This window comes from Pseudorca crassidens, chromosome 2, assembly GCF_039906515.1.
Source record: "Pseudorca crassidens isolate mPseCra1 chromosome 2, mPseCra1.hap1, whole genome shotgun sequence".
Taxonomy (NCBI): domain Eukaryota; kingdom Metazoa; phylum Chordata; class Mammalia; order Artiodactyla; family Delphinidae; genus Pseudorca; species Pseudorca crassidens.
The window spans coordinates 9,469,225-9,489,539 of NC_090297.1; the positions used below are offsets into that span (position 1 = coordinate 9,469,225).

The 20,315-nt window shown below is 40.3% G+C and overlaps 1 protein-coding gene across 4 annotated transcripts in view; it reads left to right on the forward strand.

Annotated features, from left to right (window-relative positions):
* VPS13D (vacuolar protein sorting 13 homolog D) overlaps positions 1–20,315 on the forward strand; it is a 242,401-nt gene that overhangs the window by 38,029 nt on the left and 184,057 nt on the right. For all 4 annotated transcript variants that reach the window (XM_067720898.1, XM_067720908.1, XM_067720916.1 and 1 more), the window contains exons 21-25: positions 2,517–3,548; positions 5,657–5,747; positions 7,533–7,659; positions 9,302–9,482; positions 14,656–14,838. In XM_067720898.1, coding sequence (XP_067576999.1) covers positions 2,517–3,548; positions 5,657–5,747; positions 7,533–7,659; positions 9,302–9,482; positions 14,656–14,838 — 1,614 coding nt within the window. The remainder of the gene's footprint in view (positions 1–2,516; positions 3,549–5,656; positions 5,748–7,532; positions 7,660–9,301; positions 9,483–14,655; positions 14,839–20,315) is intronic.

The window sequence follows — 20,315 nt, forward strand, 5'->3', positions numbered from 1 at the left end:
CACTGGGGAATCAGTCTTGTTAGCCTTCTTCATGTGGAGGAGGGGCGAATTATGTAGAGGAAGAGGGCAAATCCTTAATTCCATTGCCATTAAGAAACGAGGAAAATCATTGCTTAAAAAGTCAGTCTCTCTTTCCCAGAAGGTTATAATTCTTGTCACACTTCTGACACATTTGGCCCAGCCTGTAAAACAATGTGATTATCTGAGCTGTTGACAGATCCCTTCAAGGGAGACTTAGTCTTGCCCCTCATTGAAATGAAATGGTCCGGGGCTCTGTGTGTGTGTGTGTGGGGGGGGGGGGTGGGGGGGGGTGGGGGTGGGGGTGGTGTATGTGTGTATACACCTGTCATCCTTTTTCCTTCGAAAGTGTCATTTTTCCTGCTTTCACAGGCATGAGAGCAAAAAGCATAACATTATAAAACAGCAAGGACAAGCAGGATCTTAGGACAGTGGACCCTGGCCTTGGGCAGTATTTGGTTACTAGTCTGTCTGGCAGTTGCTCTGGAGTAACCCGGGAGTGCTGTTAACAGAACCTACATACTTTTTGACATCAGTGGTTCCTAGATATGGGTCTCTGGGTGAGAGAACTTTCCCCAGAGCTTTTCCTTTTTGGCTTCTAGGGTATTTCCTTTTTCTCTTTTAAACTTTTGCCTCATCAGTGGTGGTTACTTAGGATGAATATTTCAGCTTAAATATAGCACATAATGTGAATTCTGTTGGATTATATTGACTTATTATCTTATGGTTACCATCGACTTACTGTTGTGTTTTTTTTGGGTTTTTTTTTGGTTTTTTTTTTTTTTTTGCGGTGCGCGGGCCTCTCACTGTTGTGGTCTCTCCCATTGCGGAGCACAGGCTCCGGATGTGCGGGCCCAGCGGCAATGGCTTACGGGCCCAGCCGCTCCACGGCATGTGGGATCTTCCCGGACCGGGGCACGAACCCATGTCCCCTGCATCGGCAGGCGGACTCTCAACCACTGCGCCACCAGGGAAGCCCCTTACTGTTGTTTTTGATGAAAATCTTAAAAAATTATTTTAAATAATTCTTTAAAATAATTTAGTAATTTAGATAATGAAAAATATTTTATTATGAAAGATTTTAAAAATAGACAAAAGTAGAATTGTCTAATAAACCTCATATACCCATCACTCAGATTCAGCAGTTACCAAGATTTTGCCACATGTGTCTCGTCCATTCTTATTTTCCTTTGGGGAAATATTTTAAGGCAAATCCCAGACCTCATGCCATTTTTAACCCTATATATTTAGAATGTATCACTACAAACTATGTGCATTTAAAAAAGTAACTATAATGGTATTATCATGCCTTACAAAATTAATGAAGATTCCTTGGTGTCATCTGAATTTTAATCCATTTTCAGATTTCAGAGACAGTTTTGATTGTTTCAAAAACGTCTTTTCACTTTTGGTTTGTTTGAATCAGGATCCAGACAAGGTCTGTACATTGCATTTGGATGGTACAACTTGTGGGTCTCTATTCATTTAGTTTCCCTCTCATGTTTTTCCCCCCATGACATTATTTTGTTGGGAAAACTAGGTCAGTTGTCCTGCGCAATGTCCTACAGTCCGGATTTGGCTGTTAGTTTGTGGTGTCACTGAACTTGTCCCCCCCATTTTCTGTAAATTGTAAGTTAACTCTGCAGGTTTAACTGGATTCAGGATTTTTTTTTTTGGCCAGAACACTTCAAAGGTGGTGCAGTGTACTTTATGTTATATTATATCAGGAGGCACATAATGTCTAATTGACATTAGTGATGCCAAAATTGTTGATTGTGTTCAGGTGGCAGGAAGCTGATCCCTCCATCGTAAAATTCCCTGTCAGTCACTCGTGTAAGGTCTTATTCACTGATAACTGTGGTGGGATACGTTATTTATTTAGGGGTTACAAAATGATCACCTTCTAATTCTGTTTTTTCTGTATCTGTTTGGAATGCTTCTGTTAAAAAAATTGTCCTTAAGTAAATAAAAAACTTCCCTGAAAACAGTTTTATTAAGAAATTGTAATTAAAAACAAAGTAAGGGAGTAACAAGTAATCATGGATCTGCATCATTATCATCATTATCATTAAAAAGTACTGTTTGATCAGCTGTACTAAACTTAGGTTGTTATACTAATTGGTGATGATCAGTGAGTTTCAGAACCATGAGTCTTGTTTCTCAATCCTAAGGTATAACCACATTAGACTTCTGGCAGTATTCCCTTCAATTTTTGAGGTTGTTTTTTGGGGTTAGAGTGTTTTGCTGATTCAGGCCTACAGTTAATAGCACTTATTGAACATTTATTGTGTGTAGATTATTCTGTGAGGTACTTGGGGAGGGCCTTGTGAATAGATATGGGTCACAGAGAGGTAAGGACAGAAAAGAAACAAAAGATAGTCCTTGCTGTCACCTAAGTTAAAACTTCTCGGGGAAAGCCATAAAAAATTAGTGGGCAGTGCATATGAGTGCAGTTGATGACAGTAGCAGAATAACTGAATTTTTCTCTTCGAATACAGGTGGTGTTAGCAAAGCATGTATATGAGCAGGTTTTACAAACTCTGGACAATCTCGTGTACAGTGAAGACCTGAATAAGCTTCCAGTCAGTGCCACCTCCTCACCTTGCCCTAACTCTCCTGTGCCTTCCCTCGGTACCTGTGGAGAACCTTCCGTTGAAAGGAAGGAGAACGGATTGTTCAGCCACTGCAGCCTTTCTAACTCTTCTCAAAAGTCCTTGTCTTTTAAGGAAGTCAGATCTTTTACCCAGATTCAAGCCAACTTCTGTATATCAGAGCTTCAAGTTCAGCTAAGTGGAGATCTGACTTTGGGGGCGCAAGGTCTTGTGAGCTTAAAATTTCAAGATTTTGAGGTGGAATTCAGTAAAGACCATCCTCAGACTTTATCCATTCAGATTGCCCTGCGCTCTCTGCTGATGGAAGACTTATTGGAGAAAAATCCAGATTCCAAATATAAGAACCTGATGGTGTCTCGGGGAGCCCCTAAGCCATCTAGTTTAGCACAAAAAGAGTATCTCTCTCAGTCTTGCCCTTCTGTGTCCAACGTGGAGTATCCGGATATGCCTCGGTCTCTCCCTTCCCACATGGAAGAAGCTCCTAATGTCTTTCAGCTGTATCAGAGACCCATTTCAGCCTCCCGGAAGAAGCAAAAGGAACTCCAGGACAAGGACTGTCCCTTGACCCCACCTCCTTCTCCAACAGTAGAGGAGCCCAAGATACTTGCTGGAAGGAGTAAATTTGATGATTCCTTGGTCCATATCAATATATTCTTGGTGGATAAGAAGCATCCAGAATTCTCTTCCAGTTATAATCGAGTTAACCGGAGCATTGATGTTGATTTTAACTGCTTGGATGTGCTGATCACACTGCAGACCTGGGTCATGATACTAGATTTTTTTGGAATTGGCTCCACTGCAGACAACCATGCAGTGAAGGTGCCGCCTGAGGACATTCTACAAAACGTGAAGTCAGAGCCAAGCGCTTTAATAGAGTCTGAACTTCAGGATCCAGTTAACACCAAACTGGATCTCAAGGTATCAGTCCTCTTGGGCTCCCATAAGTTCTAAGAATGAATGTGGGCTTTTTTACTTAAATGCTGTCATTGTACATTTACTCTAGAAAATTCTTCTTATTGGCAGGGGAGCTATATGGTTTTCTGGATGTCTATTACAAAAGGGTAGACATTCGTATTTTAGAAAAGGTTTTAGCATTAATCCCATCTGGAGGCAGGGGAAATAAATGGTTTCAGTAACTTCTTGTCTTTCCTTTGGGCTGTGTAGTTCATTGGAATTACTTAGCTTCTCTAAGCCTCTGTTTCCTCATCTTCCATCATCTCACTATGATAACTAAATGAGGGAATTATGTAAAGCACCTGGCAACATGTCCAGTACATAGTAGCTACTTTAAAATGTGCCTATTGTCATCATCTCCCTCTCACTCAGAACATTACTGGCTTTTATTGAGAGCAACAGTACAGGTGTTAAAAATGAAGTCTCGAATGTCAGATTTGCCTAGATTTGAATCCTGGCATTTTTGTTGTAACCATACAGCTGTGTGGCTGGGGACAAATTATTTAGCCTCTTTCTCCTTCAAGTTTTTCATCAATAAACGTAGGGTGTTTAATGGTGCCTATGTCATTGGGTTGTGAGGATTCAATGAGATGATGTAGGTAAGGCCCTCCTCACGTGTGTGGCAGAAATGATCATTCAGTGAATGGTACTTCCCCCCACCTTTTCCTCCCATGCAGTTGTCTTGTAGAAACTGGGTTAGTGTCCCCTAGAGTGTCCCGCACTCTGGATTTGTCTCTTTGTGTCCTTATGGTACCATTTGACTTCTTTTATCCTCTAATTTTAGAAATGGAAGTTAGCTCTAGAGACTTGATCAGGTTCAGGTTCGACTTTTTGGTAAACACCCTTCAGAGGTGGTGCTGAGTGCTTCCTAGTTACACCAGGAGGTCTACAACATCCGGTTGTTCCACTTCTGGTGACTCTAAGATCCATGCTAAGAGTGGGCTCAGGTGGTTATAGCTGGATTCCTCTAAGCAGAGCATTTTTAGGCCCATTACGTACATTATTTTGATGATTAAGTGGCTAGAGGTGTTTTTACTTACCCCTTCACGAAGGTCTCATTCCCTCGAGCTCCTTCTGTCGTCCATGTCCAAAAACTACTGCAAGGGGACCCTCTGTGGTGCTGGAGTGGCCCCCCAGGGTCATTGCTCCATCTGTAATAATTCTCTCCTTTTTTCTCTGCCTTCCCCTACACATGATTTTTCTCCTTCCTTTCCTTCTATTATTTTCTTTCTTTTTCCATTTTTTCCCATTCATCAGACATGTACCGATCACCTACTTTGTGGTAGGCATGAAAGATGAAGGCGTGAGTATCACTGGGCTCTGCCACTCGGGAGCAGAGTGTATGAATGGGGGTTTGATCTGTTCTCCGTCCCCTCTTCTCTCCTTCCTTCTCTTCAATCAGGGCCTCACCCCAGTGATAACACTCAGAGGTACCTGCCTCAATAAATCATAGACATAGAGTCCTTTTTGTGGTTAAAATGACAGTATTGCAATACCGTATTTCTTTGTTTCAGAGAATGCTGTTCCCAAGACAGAGGATTTTGGTTTTCTTCTATTTATAGTTGTCTCTGGGAAAGAAAATCTTGGATTGTAGTTCCTAAGTGAAGTCCCAGTTGGTCACCACGGGCTTCTATTAAATACTTGTCCCAAGACATTAAACATTAAGTGTATTTATCATTTTGCTTTGACAGATTTCTTAGGGTGGACTTTACTTAATGAATCTGTGTGAGTGATTACAAAATAGTGTGATGTTAGAGATGAATGCAAAAAGGGGAAAAATCGTTTTATAATGTAAAACATTTCACTAACAAAGAATAGACGAGGCCAAAAAACCCCACAAAAACCTGAAAACCAAATACCAAGAAACAACAGAGTTCATTTCCTATCAGCTCTCTCCTCTTATTATGGTTTGGCTGACTAAGAAAAGCTGAAATGAAGATGGCATCAGTAAAATAAAAGCTTTACCTTCAGATTTCCTGAGACTTGCAGCATCTTTCTCGATGCTGTTTGTCTGAAAGTTACCTTTTTTCCCCTCAGTGATATTTGCCTTGCTTTACCTCCTGTGTTCTTAGGTTCATTCGCTCTCTCTCGTGCTGAATAAGACCACCAGTGAGCTTGCTAAAGCAAATGTGTCCAAATTAGTGGCACACCTGGAAATGATTGGTAAGTGGGGAAAATCAGACTTGCAAAATCTGGGAAGAGTTTGAACATCCTGTTTACAAATCTAACTGTCCTTACTGACTAAGGTGTGGCTCAGTGGCTTGGTTGTGGTTACTAGCCTGGCCATGATTTGTGGTGGTGGTGCCCCAATACTGGTCTGTGGATCAGAATCATCTGGGTAGCTTGTTAGAAATGCACACGTCGGCACAACTCCTTCCCCATCCCAGGAATCTGATTCTTTAGGTTGGGATGGGGTCCTGACATCTGTCTGTGTTTTAAACAGACTATCTGGGTGACTATGTAATTTCTTTGTCTAAAATTAGGACATTTTGGGGAGTGAAAGGGGGCATTATTCATAATTACAGCTGGGAAACAGGCATATAACAGGGCCGTCTCTGGGAAACCAGGGCACGTGTTCAGTCTGTTGCCATGCATAGGAGGAGCCACCAATAGGGGGTGGTTTAGGCAGGGGGATATTGTAGCAAAGCTAGCATTCTTTCTAATGGGACTCCATAGGTTGAAATTCCTAGTAGCACACAAGAGAGGAGCTGTATCAAGTTCTAAATCAGAGGGATTTACAGTGTGCATAAAATACCGCTCCTTTTTTAAGCAACTGGTAATGAAATAAGGAAGATTACAAAGCTCCAATGTTGATTCTGTAGTAAAATAAGAATGTCTTTTGGGGACGGGATGAACTAAAATTGAGATTTCATGCCTGGTATAAATTAATTATAAAAGGTTCCTAGAAGAGATGGGTCTTTAGAATTGGGAGAAGCTTGTGTATTTTTGTTAGAGGACATTAGGGGTCAAAAATAAGTATGTGTCTTCAGTTCACTGGGCGCAGAACTAGCCTGACAAATATATACACCTCAGTCATTGTTCTGTAATGCTAATTATGATGATAAAGTTTGTTTCACAGAAGCGGCAGTGCAGAATATTCCTTTTCAATATCCACACCATGTTAAGAATGATTCATATAGGTTTGCGCCCCAGGTGCACATTTCAACATTTCTTCTTTCTTCTACCCACCTTCCAGGGGCTTTACTTGTGTAATGTCAGAGTAGTTTCAAATCTGTGTCTCCAGTGTCTGTCTCATTAATTTTGCCTTTTAATTAAATCACACTAAAACCCATTTTTTAATGCTCGAGTAACATATCTGTGACACTTCCTCCTTTATTCTTTTTTTTTTTTTTTGCGGTACGCGGCCCTCTCACTGTTGTGGCCTCTGCCGTTGCGGAGCACAGGCTCTGGACGCGCAGGCTCAGCGGCCATGGCTCACGGGCCCAGCCGCTCCGCGGCATGCGGGATCTTCCCGGACCGGGGCACGAACCCGTGTCCCCTGCATCGGCAGGCGGACTCTCAACCACTGTGCCACCAGGGAAGCTCCTCCTTTATTTTTTTGTCCGTAGTACAAAATAGACCTTATGATATTTCACTGATTCTAATTAGTGGTCTGATCTCAGAAGAGAGCCCATTTTTATCTGTATTTGTAAATGTTTTATCCTTTAAATTGTGTATGCATTTAATTTTTTTCCCCTTGTAAGTGTTAAAGTGTGATGCTGCAGTATTATTTCAGTCCCTTTGGACTTTTGCATTGAGACTATTTGCAATCGTGCATAAAATATTTTTCTGGGTGTATAGGAATATGAAAATTTTCTTTTGAATTTTGCTTTATTAAATGGTGTAAAGTCTGAAGCATGTGTGTATCAATTTTTGTTTCAGGCAAATTTAAGGTGTGTGACAGAAAAAAGATACATAAGAATGTGTTCTAATTTTTAACATTCCTAGAAGGAGACCTGGCCTTACAGGGAAGCATTGGGAGCCTGTCTCTGAGTGACCTTACATCCCATGGAGAGTTCTATAGAGAACGGTTCACTACAAGTGGGGAAGAAGCACTCATCTTCCAGACTTTCAAGTAAAAATACCGATCTTTTCTCACTTAACATTTTGTCATAATTGCTTGTTGTTTCAAATTCTTGTCAGCTAAACAATGAAGAAAAGTTTTAAAAAATCGTAACATCTTACGTAAAATTGATTTGATCTAGTTATGGGGAATCTTGATTTATATATATCCAATGCAATGGATCTGCATTGAAGTGGGCGACTCAGGCTTAATAAATAAATGGGGTATGATTGAAATAATTGTGATTATTATTAGTCTGGTTTCACACCAACTTGTTATGTGACTTTGAGCAAGTCACTTAATCTCCATGCATCAGTTTTTCTATCGAAATATTGAGGGGACTATGTTAGATCAATTTCCATCTAGCTCTGAATGCTCTGGAATGATTTCAGCCTGAGAAAGTTGTTGAAGTTACGGGTTTTAAATTACATTACGCATTTTTCCCAGTACAATCATAATCTATATTCAATTTTAGAACTTAGAAGGCATTTTTAGCCTATGTAGTTACTAAAGAATGGTTTTCTCAGAAAGCAGAAAGTTTAAAAGGCTGGGATTTAAACCTCTCAGGGAACTGTTAGAAAATACAGGTATCCAGCTCTGCTCTCAGATATTCTGGTCTGCGGTAGTATTCTTTTTTTTTTAAACTTGCCGAAGTGATTTTTAAAAATTTTTTGGCTGCGCCGCACAGCACGTGGGATCTTAATTCCCTGACTAGGGATCACACCCGCGCCCCCTGCATTGGAAGCACGGAGTCTTAACCACTGGACCACCAGGGAAGTCCTGCCAGAGTGATTTTAATGTTCAACCAGAGTTAAGAAAAATGGTCCCTAAAGATGTCTGAGAACTTTTTCTTTCCTTTCCAGAGGAAGTATATCATACTGTTCTGAGAATTTAGATTGATTTGTTTGCACTGTTACCTACCACAGTGGCATGGTTCTCTAATAAATGAGATAATTAGTGTCAAGCTCTTAACTCTCTGCCTGACACAAAATAGGTGCTCACCTAATACGAGTTCTTTTCCCCAGTGACTGTATCCTGTATAATAATTTATTATTAGGGCATCATGTTCCATTAAATTTAAAACCATTTGTAAAAGTTTTCTAATTTATCTGTGAATGTAGATGCTAAAACTCTTCAGCTTGCATTTCACTGAAGTAAAAAGAAGACTTCTTTCAGCTTCCAGAAGACAGATTGCCCCAGAAACTTTGGTTCTGTTGCCTAATTTTCTTTACCAATTGTTTTGTGGTCTTATTTTTATTACCTTTCAAGCCCATATTGTCACAGTCTTTGCTAGAAGAGTGAGCAGGAATAGTCATTTTTCCTTAAAGGCAGGGAAAAAGAGCCTCAGGGGAAAGGTCTGAACCACAGGTGGCTTCTGAGTGAGTTCTGGAGTCATGAGTGGGTTCAGCACCCAGAGCTATGCCCCTGTTTATAGCCCTGGCCCTCACGCCAGACTTTTATTTAACATCCTCAACACATGGCGGGAGCTTAGAAAGGAAGTAATTGTTGGAGTTTGCTTTCTAAAACTTGATTGGTGGATTTCCATTTTAATAAAGCTGTTTTCTAGGGAAACCCGTAAGTCCACCCAAGTTTTCTTCAAATACTAATTTGCATCTTGCTGCTGTCTGAGTCACATTTTTGCCCTTCCTCCTAGATATGGCCGGCCCGACCCGCTGCTCCGGAGGGAGTACGACATTCGAGTGAGCCTCCAGATGGCCTCCGTGCAGTATGTGCACACCCAGCGCTTCCAGGCGGAGGTGGTGGCCTTCATCCAGCACTTCACTCAGCTGCAGGACGTGTTAGGGCGCCAGCGAGCTGCTATTGAGGGGCAGACGGTAGGTAGTGTCATTGATCCAAGATGCTTTTCCAGTTTGACTGATCAGTAGAACTTTTAAATCTCTAGAGGTAAATCTGGAAACTTTCACTGAAAAAGGTGAAGGTAATTAGGTAATCTTAAGCTTACTACTGTCCTCCAGGTAGCTGAGTATCTACAGAAATCTTACTGTAATCAGAGAGCTTATGTTCCTTACTCATCATATCGTGTTTTAATTTCCTTTGAAGTTTAGCTTTAGCTTGCTCTAAAAAAGATAAACTTTTTATGGATAACACTAAAGACTTCAGGTCCCTTTTAGAACTTCAGTGGGGTTACTTCTCCTGGAAAGTGGTCCCAAAGAACATATCTATTCTATTATAGGAAGAGGATTTTTTTCAGATATAGTTCTCCAACTTCTTAGTTCATGGCTCCCTTTAATGTCTTGGAATTTTTTCCGTGATACATCCTAGACCAAAGGAAACACCTAATGGTCTTTCCATTTCCTAAGTAATGAAGTCTAAACAGCTTAATAAGTATATATGTCCAACAGCTTAGTAGCTGTTAGAAAAAAAACACGTAAGTGAAAAATGAGATTTTTGTTTCATTTTTAAGTAACTGTAATTCCTTCCTAGTAGGATGTATGTGCCTCTTGGGCACTGAACAGTTTCTCACACTTGGAATCAGGTTGAACATCACAGCCCTCATTTCCTTTTCCACATTTATTTTCTCATGGTACTTGCTTTTTATAGCAGCAACTGCTTAAGACCCAGCTTTGCAAAGATGTGACATCATTGAAAGGAATGTAGCATGATCTAACATTGAGTGTAAACCATCTCAAGTTGGTAGTTTGTGCAGTGTCTAACAGATGATGTGTTTCCCTCAAAGATTTAAAATGTCCTGGCAGTGCACCTGTGAGTGTGAGGCAGCCTCCTGTGGTGTCTTGGCACACAGTTTGGGAACCACAGAAAACAATTACAATGTAGTTCTTTGTAAAACTTGTTATTTATTTATTTTTAAGCTTTATTAGGTAAAAGATTAAAATTTAAGTCTTTATAATGGCAACACTTAAAAATTTTATGTTTTAGTTTAAATTAAAAAATTTTGAATATGTTGTATATTGTTTTAGTACAGAATCAAAGTAAAAAAGGACATTTGGAGAAAAGTCTCTTTCTCAATTACTTTTCCTCAGCCACCCAATTTCTGTCCTTGGCAACAACCAATGTTACTGGTTTCCTGTGTATGTTATAGAGAAGGTATTCGTTTTTAAATATAAAAGTACAATCAAATTATAGGGAATCTGGAAAAGATATCTTATCAGTTTTCTAGCACCATAGGTATGTTTTATGTTCTTTTTTCCCTATACATGTTTCCATGGTTATAATTATGGAGTATGTAACCTTTTTTTCTCTCTTTAGAAACTAAAAAAAAACAATTTAGTATTTGATACATATAAAGAATATCTGTAGCATGCTTATAAATTACAAAGTGTGATAATAGAAGGAACATCTATGAACCCACCACCAAAATAAAAATTAAAACATTACTAAGACTGTTGCATGTGGTCCTTCCCTATCTCATTCTGTTAATGCCTCAGGTAACCCCTCTCCTGATTTTTGGGTCGACTAGTCCCTTTAAAATTTTTGCTTGTTTGACCTTTATAAAAAGGGCATTAAATTTGCTTGTGTCGGGCTTCCCTGGTGGCGCAGTGGTTGAGAGTCCGCCTGCCGATGCAGGGGACGCGGGTTCGTGCCCCAGTCCGGGAGGATCCCACGTGCCGCGGAGCGGTTGGGTCTGTGAGCCATGGCCGCTGGGCCTGTGTGTCCGGAGCCTGTGCTCTGCAGTGGGAGGGGCCACAGCAGTGAGAGGCCCGCGTACTGCAAAAAAAAAAAAATAAAAAAATAAAAAAAATTTGCTTGTGTCCATTTGCTAATTGTCTCCCAGTGCTAATCCCTGCATCCTGGTAGCCACTGGCCAACTTGCTATTACAACAGAATACAGCCATGTTCATTCGCTTCCTTATTGTCTGTGGATGCTTTTTTCTTTTTTTTTTTTTTTGCGATACATGGGCCTCTCACTGTTGTGGCCTTTCCTGTTGCGGAGCACAGCCTCCGGACGCGCAGGCTCAGCGGCCATGGCTCACGGGCCCAGCCGCTCCGCGGCATGTGGGATCTTCCCGGACCGGGGCATGAACCCATGTCCCCTGCATCGGCAGGTGGACTCTGAACCACTGCGCCACCAGGGAAGCCCTGTGGATGCTTTTATAGTTTTCTTGATTTGCTCCAATATATTATGGATTTTGTATCTATGCTCCTGAGGGATATTAGTTTGTTGTTTTCTTTTCTTAAAAAGGAAAGAATGCCTGTTTTCTGGTTTTGGTAACTGGTCAGTGCTGTCCTTGTAGTATGAATTGGGAAGTGTTCCCTATTCTACTTTCAGAATAGTTTGTGTAGAATTGACATTATTTCTTCCTTTATATATTCTGGATATAAGACTTTTGATATATGTATTACAGATATTTTATCTTAGTCTATAGATTTTTTTTCCCATTTAAAAAAATTTTTTTTATTTTTGGCTGCGCTGGGTCTTAGTTGTAGCATGCGGGATCTTCGTTGTGACATGCAGGATCTTTGTTTTAGTTGCAGCATGCGGACTTCTTAGTTGCAGCATGCGAACTCTTAATTACGGCATGCATGCGGGATCTAGTTCCCCGGCCAGGGGTCGAACCCAGGCCCTGTGCATTGGGAGCATGGAGCCTTACCCACTGGACCTTTTCCCATTTTCTTAATACTATTTTTTGAAAAGCAGGAGTCTTTCTTTTTTTTTTTAAATTTCTCTTTTTAAATTTATTTATTTTTTGACTGCGTTGGGTCTTTGTTGCTGTGCATGGGCTTTCTCTAGCTGCGGCGAATGGGGGCTACTCTTTGTTGCGGTGCACGGGCTTCTCATTGCAGTGGCTTCTCTTGTTGCAGAGCATGGGCTCTAGGCACACGGGCTTCAGTAGTTGTGGCTCGCGGGCTCTAGAGCACAGGCTCAGTAGTTGTGGTGCACGGGCTTAGTTGCTCCGCGGCATGTGGGATCTTCCCGGAGCAGGGCTCGAACCCGTGTTCCCTTCATTGGCAGGTGGATTCTTAACCACTGAACCACCAGGGAAGTCCCAGAAGTCTTTCATTTTGATGAAGTCCAATTTTTTTCTTTTAGGTTAGTGCTGTGTGTTTTGTGAAAGAAATCTGCTTACCACTAGGTGGCAAAAAATTTCTCCTATTTCCTCTTTTAGAAGTGTTATAATTTTAGACCTCTTCCATTTTGAGTTAATTTTTGTGTATTTTGTGAAGTAAGGGTTGAGATTTTTTTTCCGTATATGTATTCAGACTATTCTTTTCCCATTGAATTACCTTGACACTTCTGTTGAGAATGTATGCGTGTATTTCCTTATTCTCTATTCTGTTCCATTGATTTATATTTAATTGTATACCACCCTGTCTTGATTGCTCTTGCTTTATGATATGTCTTGAAATCAGATAGTGTAAGTCCTCCAACTTGTTTCAAAGATGTATTGGCTATTATAGGTCCTTTGTTTTTCTCTATAAATTTTAGAATCAGCTTGTCTGTTTCTACAGTAAAGTCAGCTAGGATTTGACTGGGATTGCCTTGAATCCATATATCTGGAGAATTGACGTCTTAACAGTATTGAGTCTTTGGATCCTTGAGTATGGTATATCCCTCCATTTAATTAGATCTTCAGTTTCTCTCAGCAGTGTTTCGTAGTTTTGGGTATACCCTTCTTACACATCTTTTGTTAAATTTATCCCTAGGTGTTTCACAATTTTGATGCTGTTGTAAATTGTATCAATTAAAAATTTCAATGTACACTTGTTTATTGAAAGTTTGAGAAATATAATTGACTCATATACTGACATGTTGACCTCATATCCTACAATCTTGCTAAACTTACTTATTGTAGTTCCTTTAGATTCTCTAGGGTTTTCTACATAGATTATTATGTTGTCTGTGAATAAGAGAGTTTTCTTTTTTCCATACCAACCTGTATACCTTTTTGTGTGGACTAGGACTTCCACTACAATGTTGAATAGAAGTGGTGAGAGTGGGTATCCATGCTTTGTTCCTTATCTTAGAGGGAAAACATTGTCTTTCACAGATGTATGTGATGTTAGCTCGAGATAGTTTGTGTGTGTTTTTAAGTTATCTGTCTACTTTGTCTGAATTGTCAATTTGTTGGCATGAACTTGTTCATAGGTTCCCACATCTTTTTAATATTAAGTTCTCTAGCAATGTCCCTGACTCTTCCCTGATAGTGGTGATTTTTGTTTCCTTCATTTTTTCTTGATTAATATAGGTAGAGTTTTATACTTTCAATCAACTTATGGAGGCCTGTGTTAGGCCCATGCATACTGTTAACAAGCATGCCGTGTGCACTTGAAAAGAATGTAAAATGGTTGTTGGGTAGAGTGTTCTATAAATGTTGAATTGATTTTTCTCTGTTGTTTATCTGTTTTCTAAATAACTGGTTTCTGCTCTTTATTATTGTCTTCCTTCTCCTTACTTAGGTTTATTTTGCTTTTCTACCTTCTTAAGCTGGAAGCTTTATTGATTTTAAATCTTTAATATAAAATAAGTATTTAATGCTAAACATTTTTCTTTAAGTACCTTTTTAAGTGCATTCCATGAATTTTTTTTTTTTTTTTGCCGCACGCGGGCCTCTCACTGCTGTGGCCTCTCCCGTTGCGGAGCACGGGCTCCGGATGCGCAGGCTTAGCGGCCATGGCTCACAGGCCCAGCCGCTCCGTGGCATGTGGGATCTTCCAGGACCGGGGCATGAACCCGTGTCCCCTGCATCGGCAGGCGGACTCTCAACCACTGCGCCACCAGGGAAACCCTGAATTTTAATGTGCTGTGTTTTCTTTATCAGTAAGGTCAAAATATTTTTTAAATTTCTCTTGTGATTTCTTCTGTGACCCATGGGTTATTTAGAAGTGTATAGTCTAATTTCTAGATGTTTGGGGGTTTTCCATTATCTTCTTGTTACTGATTTCTAATTTAACTCCTTGGTGTTCATAGAATATATTCTGTGTGATTTTAATTGTTTTAGATTTATAAATTCATGAAACTTTTGGAAATTTGATTATAAAATTAGGGAATTAATTGAACATCTAACCCAATTTTCCTTCTTCTTTCAGGTGAGAGATCATGCCCAGCGTTGTTCACGGGTTCTCCTGGATATTGAGGCTGGTGCTCCTGTTCTTCTTATCCCAGAAAGTTCCAGATCAAATAATCTGATTGTAGCGAATTTGGGGAAGTTGAAAGTCAAGAACAAGTTTCTCTTTGCTGGTATTCCTGGGACCTTCACCTTACAAGATAAGGTGAGCAGTCAGCACCCATTCCCTTCTCAGTTCACCTGGCATTGGAATGCCAGTCGAAAAATTCAGATGCTGCCATAAGAAGATTCCTAACCACTGTTACTTTTGTAGTATATGTGGCTTGAAGAATATTTTTTTGGACATTTTATTAACATTTCAATTAACCTTTCATAGAGGTAGTGTAAATTACAACTTTTACTAACTGTATGTAGTAACTTATTTTAGCAAACAAATCAACAGAACCATCTTTATAATGCTTTCCTCATAGGCTGAACTCATAGTAATCAACTTTTTATACTATGTGGCTTTTTTCAGAAGACATGATTTGGCCCAAGGCTTATCTGAAGCCATATAAAAATACCTTAATAATTAAATTGTACAGAGTATACTGCTTTACAGTTTAAAAGTACGTTAGCACTTATTTCTTATAACATGTTTGGAGGTAATTGGGATGAGGATTGCTGCTTTCATTTTACATTTGGAAAAGCTAGGACTCATTGAGAATACATGATGAAAATGGGAAACCCTAGTAAATCACAGACTTAACACTGATAGGACCTGTGAGGTGGTCCCACCCACTTTTGCAGTTGAGGAGACCAGTAACTTGCTGGAATTAGAGACTGTCTTATGTTCTAGGGGGGTGTGTGTGTGTGTATGTGTTTTTTTTTGTTTGTTTGTTTGTTTGTTTTTGCGGTATGCGGGCCTCTCACTGTTGTGGCCTCTCCCGTTGCGGAGCACAGGCTCCGGACGTGCAGGCTCAGCGGCCATGGCTCACGGGCCCAGCCAGTCCGCGGCATGTGGGATCTTCCCAGACCGGGGCACGAACCTGTGTCCCCTGCATCGGCAGGCGGACTCTCAACCACTGCGCCACCAGGGAAGCCCTGTATGTGTGTTTTAATATTTATTTATTTATTTTGGCTCCACTGGGTTTTAGTTGTGGCACGTGGGATCTTCGTTGCGGCATGTAGGATCTTTAGTTGTGGCATGCGGACTTCTTAGTTGCGGCATGCAAGCAGGATCTAGTTCCCTGACCAGGGATTCAAATCTGGGCCCCCTGCAGTGGGAGTGTGGAGTCTTACCCACTGGACCACCAGGGAAGTCCCTCTAGATGTGTTTTTTTGCGATATGCGGGCCTCTCACTGTTGTGGCCTCTCCCGTTGCGAAGCGCAGGCTCTGGACGCGCAGGCTCAGTGGCCATGGCTCACGGGCCCAGCCGCTCCACAGCATGTGGGATCTTCCCGGACTGGGCCACGAACCTGTGTCCCCTGCATCAGCAGGCAGACTCTCAACCACTGCACCACCAGGGAAGCCCAGAATCCATGCTTTTAACAAACATATTTCATCACCACAGGAATTGAAATATTGGTTTGGCTGATAAAACTTGATTGGAGTATTGGACCAAGATCAAGCTATCATTACTTGCTCACTTCTCAATCCGAGGTGGTATTTTGATGAACTGAGTAGGCACTAGCACGCTTTATGAATAAGCACCTAGTTTTCACCTGCAGGCTACAGAGAGCCACAGGATTAGAGAGAACTACTCAGTAGAAAAAACATGGGCAAGTAGTATTTGCTGTTCACAATCTCCATTAAACAGATGGATCGATATGCATCCCTTGTGAAGGGACCAGTAAGATATGGAGAGACGAGTCAGAAGTGTTTCTTCTAATAATGTTCCCTTCAGGGGAGTAGATGAGTCCCTTCATGGAAACGAGATTAAGCTGCTTTTCTCACATTGATCAGACCCCAAACAGCCAAAATAATAATAATAATAATAAAGAAAATAAATAAATTAAAAAAAAGAAATTGAGACTTAGATAGGTTAAGTAATTTCTTTTGGATTAAACATCTAGTGAGGGCTTCCCTGGTGGCGCAGTGGTTGAGAGTCCACCTGCCGATGCAGGCGACACGGGTTCGTGCCCCAGTCCGGGAAGATCCCACATGCCACGGTGTGGCTGGGCCCGTGAGCCATGACCGCTGAGCCTGCGCGTCCGGAGGCTGTGCTCCGCAACGGGAGAGGCCACAACAGTGAGAGGCCCGCGTACCGCAAAAAAAAAAAATCTAGTGAGGAGTACAGTGTGGACCTTAGACTTTGGTGTGTCTGCTTTCAATACTCCATGCTCTTAACCACGGTATGATTATACCTCCCAGTATTAAGATTAGGTTTATGTAGGGGAAAATAAACTGACAAAGGCTATTGCTGTCTTACTGGCCCTTTGCCAAATAGCTGTAGCTCTTCTGAATTTTCTAAAGGATGTGGCAGTGAGTTCATTAAAATAACTAGGATGGAAGAACTCCAGAGTTTATTACAGAAGAGATACAAAGTTGAACAGAAAAGGTCCTGTTCGCCTCTCTAGGTGTAGGAAGAAAAGAAAACGGAAGAGAGTGACTAGGCTGCTAGTCTTGCCAGGCCTTTGCCAAGGAGCTCAACTCGGGTCAGAAAGTAATAGGAAGACTGTATTTGTTGGTAATACCTAAACTCAGATAATGTTGTTATTTTCAAATTAGTACGTCTATAGTTTTCTTCATTTGTTTCACTTTTCACTTAGCCATTTATTCACTACTTCTAACCTAAACACCCTGAACCAAAAATATTTGATTCCTTGAGTGGGAATGGGTGGAGTGAGGAGGAGAGTGAAGACGAGCCAGTGAGAACCACAGGAACCGTGTTCATGTGTCATAACCTGGAGCTCAGGACCCAGAGTGGGGGTGTTTGAATGATGGTTAGAGGGCAGGTTGTCCTTATATCACCTCACTACAGCCGCTTAGCCGAACCAGATTTAGTGATCAGAGCACATGGTGAAACCAGAACAGCAGTGATTAGCAACGCAGAGGGAAGAGCATCACCAGGTTTGCTCATCGTCACGCACCATCTTCAGACAGCTGATGGCTGAGAACGTGCTTGTTCACCTTGTGGTCAGAAGCCCTCCTGCTGGAACAGTAGGCTTTCTTGCCAGAGCGAGAAATAGGCTTCCACTTAACGTATTTTTTTTAAGACAGTAAAAATGAAACAAATCACCATTGGCCTTTCACAGTAGGCCTAGTAGAGAACTAGTAACCTTGGTCTTAATGAAAATCTCTTTTCATATTTGAGTAATAAGCATTTTGCTGTTTACTGACTTAAGTCTTAAAGAAAATAAAAGAAAGATCCATTTATAAAAAGAAAGATTTATAACTGCTTCTAAAATTTACTTTTCCTTACTATGAGGTGTTTATAATTAACATGACTAGATATTAAACAAATGTGTCAGAGCTGGTGTTTACACATGAATGTTGTTCCCGCTGACACCTCAGGGTACTGCCTCTCTGTTCCAACTCTGCTGCCCTTACTGCCCAAGGGAGAGCTGAATTCTTCTTGGGAACTGTCTTCTCAGCCTTTAGTTAGTTCTTTGGAATATATTTGTTTGGGGTAAATCTTTGTTTTGAAGCCTAAATCTTTAGGAAGAGATCAGTTAGAGCCAGAATGGGTGATCAAGTTCAATAATACCATTTTTGTTTCTCTCCCCTTCCTGAAAAGATAAAGACTTATTTTCTATGTCAGATATATCTGTATATGAGCTTAATGAGCTGAGTCTGAATTTAGCTTCTAAAGAAGAATTGCCAAAATATTTCAAGAAATTTTTGCAGAATGGTTTCTGTTTTGTTAAGTATGCCAAATAATAGCACATAGTTTGAAGCATTTTAATGAAAAAATTTCCCTGTATTTGTTTTTGAGGATTTGATTTTCAGTGGCATTGCATACAAGGATTGCTTTTTCTTCAAGGTATAATACGTTTTTTTGCCTCCTGGTTATTCGAAAAAACCTTATGGGATTCAGCAGTCAATTCACATTCATACGCTTAAAAAAGAAAATTTTAAAAAACAATTCTTTAAAATATTTCATTACTTGGGAAAGCCTGCTTATCACTTTTCCCTCTGCTTTGGCAAATCACTTCCCTCCTGTGTAGAGAAGCCTTTGTTAAGGATCATTAAAAGCAATTTCTTTTTTTTTTTCTTTTTAAAGCCCTAGGTAGTACTTTTTTGATGACCTTATTTTATTTCCTTAAATCCTAGAAAAACTTTATCTTGTTACATACCAGGGGTGGTTCTGTAGAATTCCATAAGGGCTGCTTGGAGTGTGTCGCTTGTTAAAGTATTTGTAATCAGATAAACTTATCTGTGAAACTTACCTCTCCACATGTACAGTCAGGTTCCACTGATCTAGGCCTGTGTGAAGTGAGTAGTGACTTTCTTCTCCAAAAATCGCTTTACATTTGCCGTTTAATGCATTTGCACGTGTGAGGTTTGTCTAGCATGCATTCCAGTGGTTAAAGGACAGGAAATAGTCCTGAAATCAAAGCTTGCAGAGGGGTTATTTGCCTTTGAGTTCTATGACTCCCTTGTGTTTGGAATTGTTTTACATAAATCCATGTCTTAATGAGTGCAGGTTTGAATTTTTTACATATGTTTTTCCTTTCATTTTTCTCAATCATAGATTGTGCTTAAACCATAATTTCTAAGTCTTTCAAAAGCTTTGAGTTAATCTCCTCAAGCCACTGATTTATTTAAACCCACTCAGAGAGGATGGAGAGATGAATCAAATGAAAGAGCAACAAATACTCTCTAGAGTTTAAAGAAACTAAGCAAGAGGGAAGGTTTTTAATGTCGAAATGCTTAAATAATGGCATTTACCTAGTAATTTGCCTTGCAAAAATGAATTGCAAAAAATAAGAACTTTCACTATCACTATCTCGTTTTCAAATGCTGACAGGAATACACATATAAAGCAGTACTGGAAGGAAAACAATTCTTCCCCTCCTTCCAGCTTGTTGGTGAGAGGGGAGAGATGAGAACAAACTAACCCTGCAGAAGCCATTTGGATATGTAGCTCTGAGGCTTGGGGGAAGGAACCATGGGAAGTTTAAACGTCAATTATTGAACCATTCTGGTGAAAAACATTTACCCCATTAGCAATTAACTGAAGGTACTAAGTATGTAAGAAAAGCGTATATTATTTTCAGTACAATTACAGAATTAATTTTACTGTGTATTTGCCCTTAATTTCTATGCCCTTGAACAGAAACATAATACGAATGGCTTACCTATATTTTCCATTTTGTTTTCATTTGCAGTTACTTAGATGAGAAATGTAAACAGAGGAGGGGAGACTTCTGGAAAGTACAAACACATTACAATGGCTTTATTCCCTATTGCTGTTAGATGCATTTTCTTAGAACAATAAGCACCTCCCCTCCAGCAAAGCAATAATGTATCATATGGCTGAGAGATTTGCTTTTGTTGTATTTGACCTAGATTAAACCACCAGTGATTAGTATCCTGACATTTGCTCTTAAGCCAAAAGATCAAATATGTTCCTGCAAAATTGCTATAGTTTTCAACAGGTACTGAATTATATGTAATATCTCTGCAGATAATTACATGTGGCAGAAAGTATCATGACCCTGTGGCCCTTTTGTTTATGGGATCTGGGGGGCTTGGGA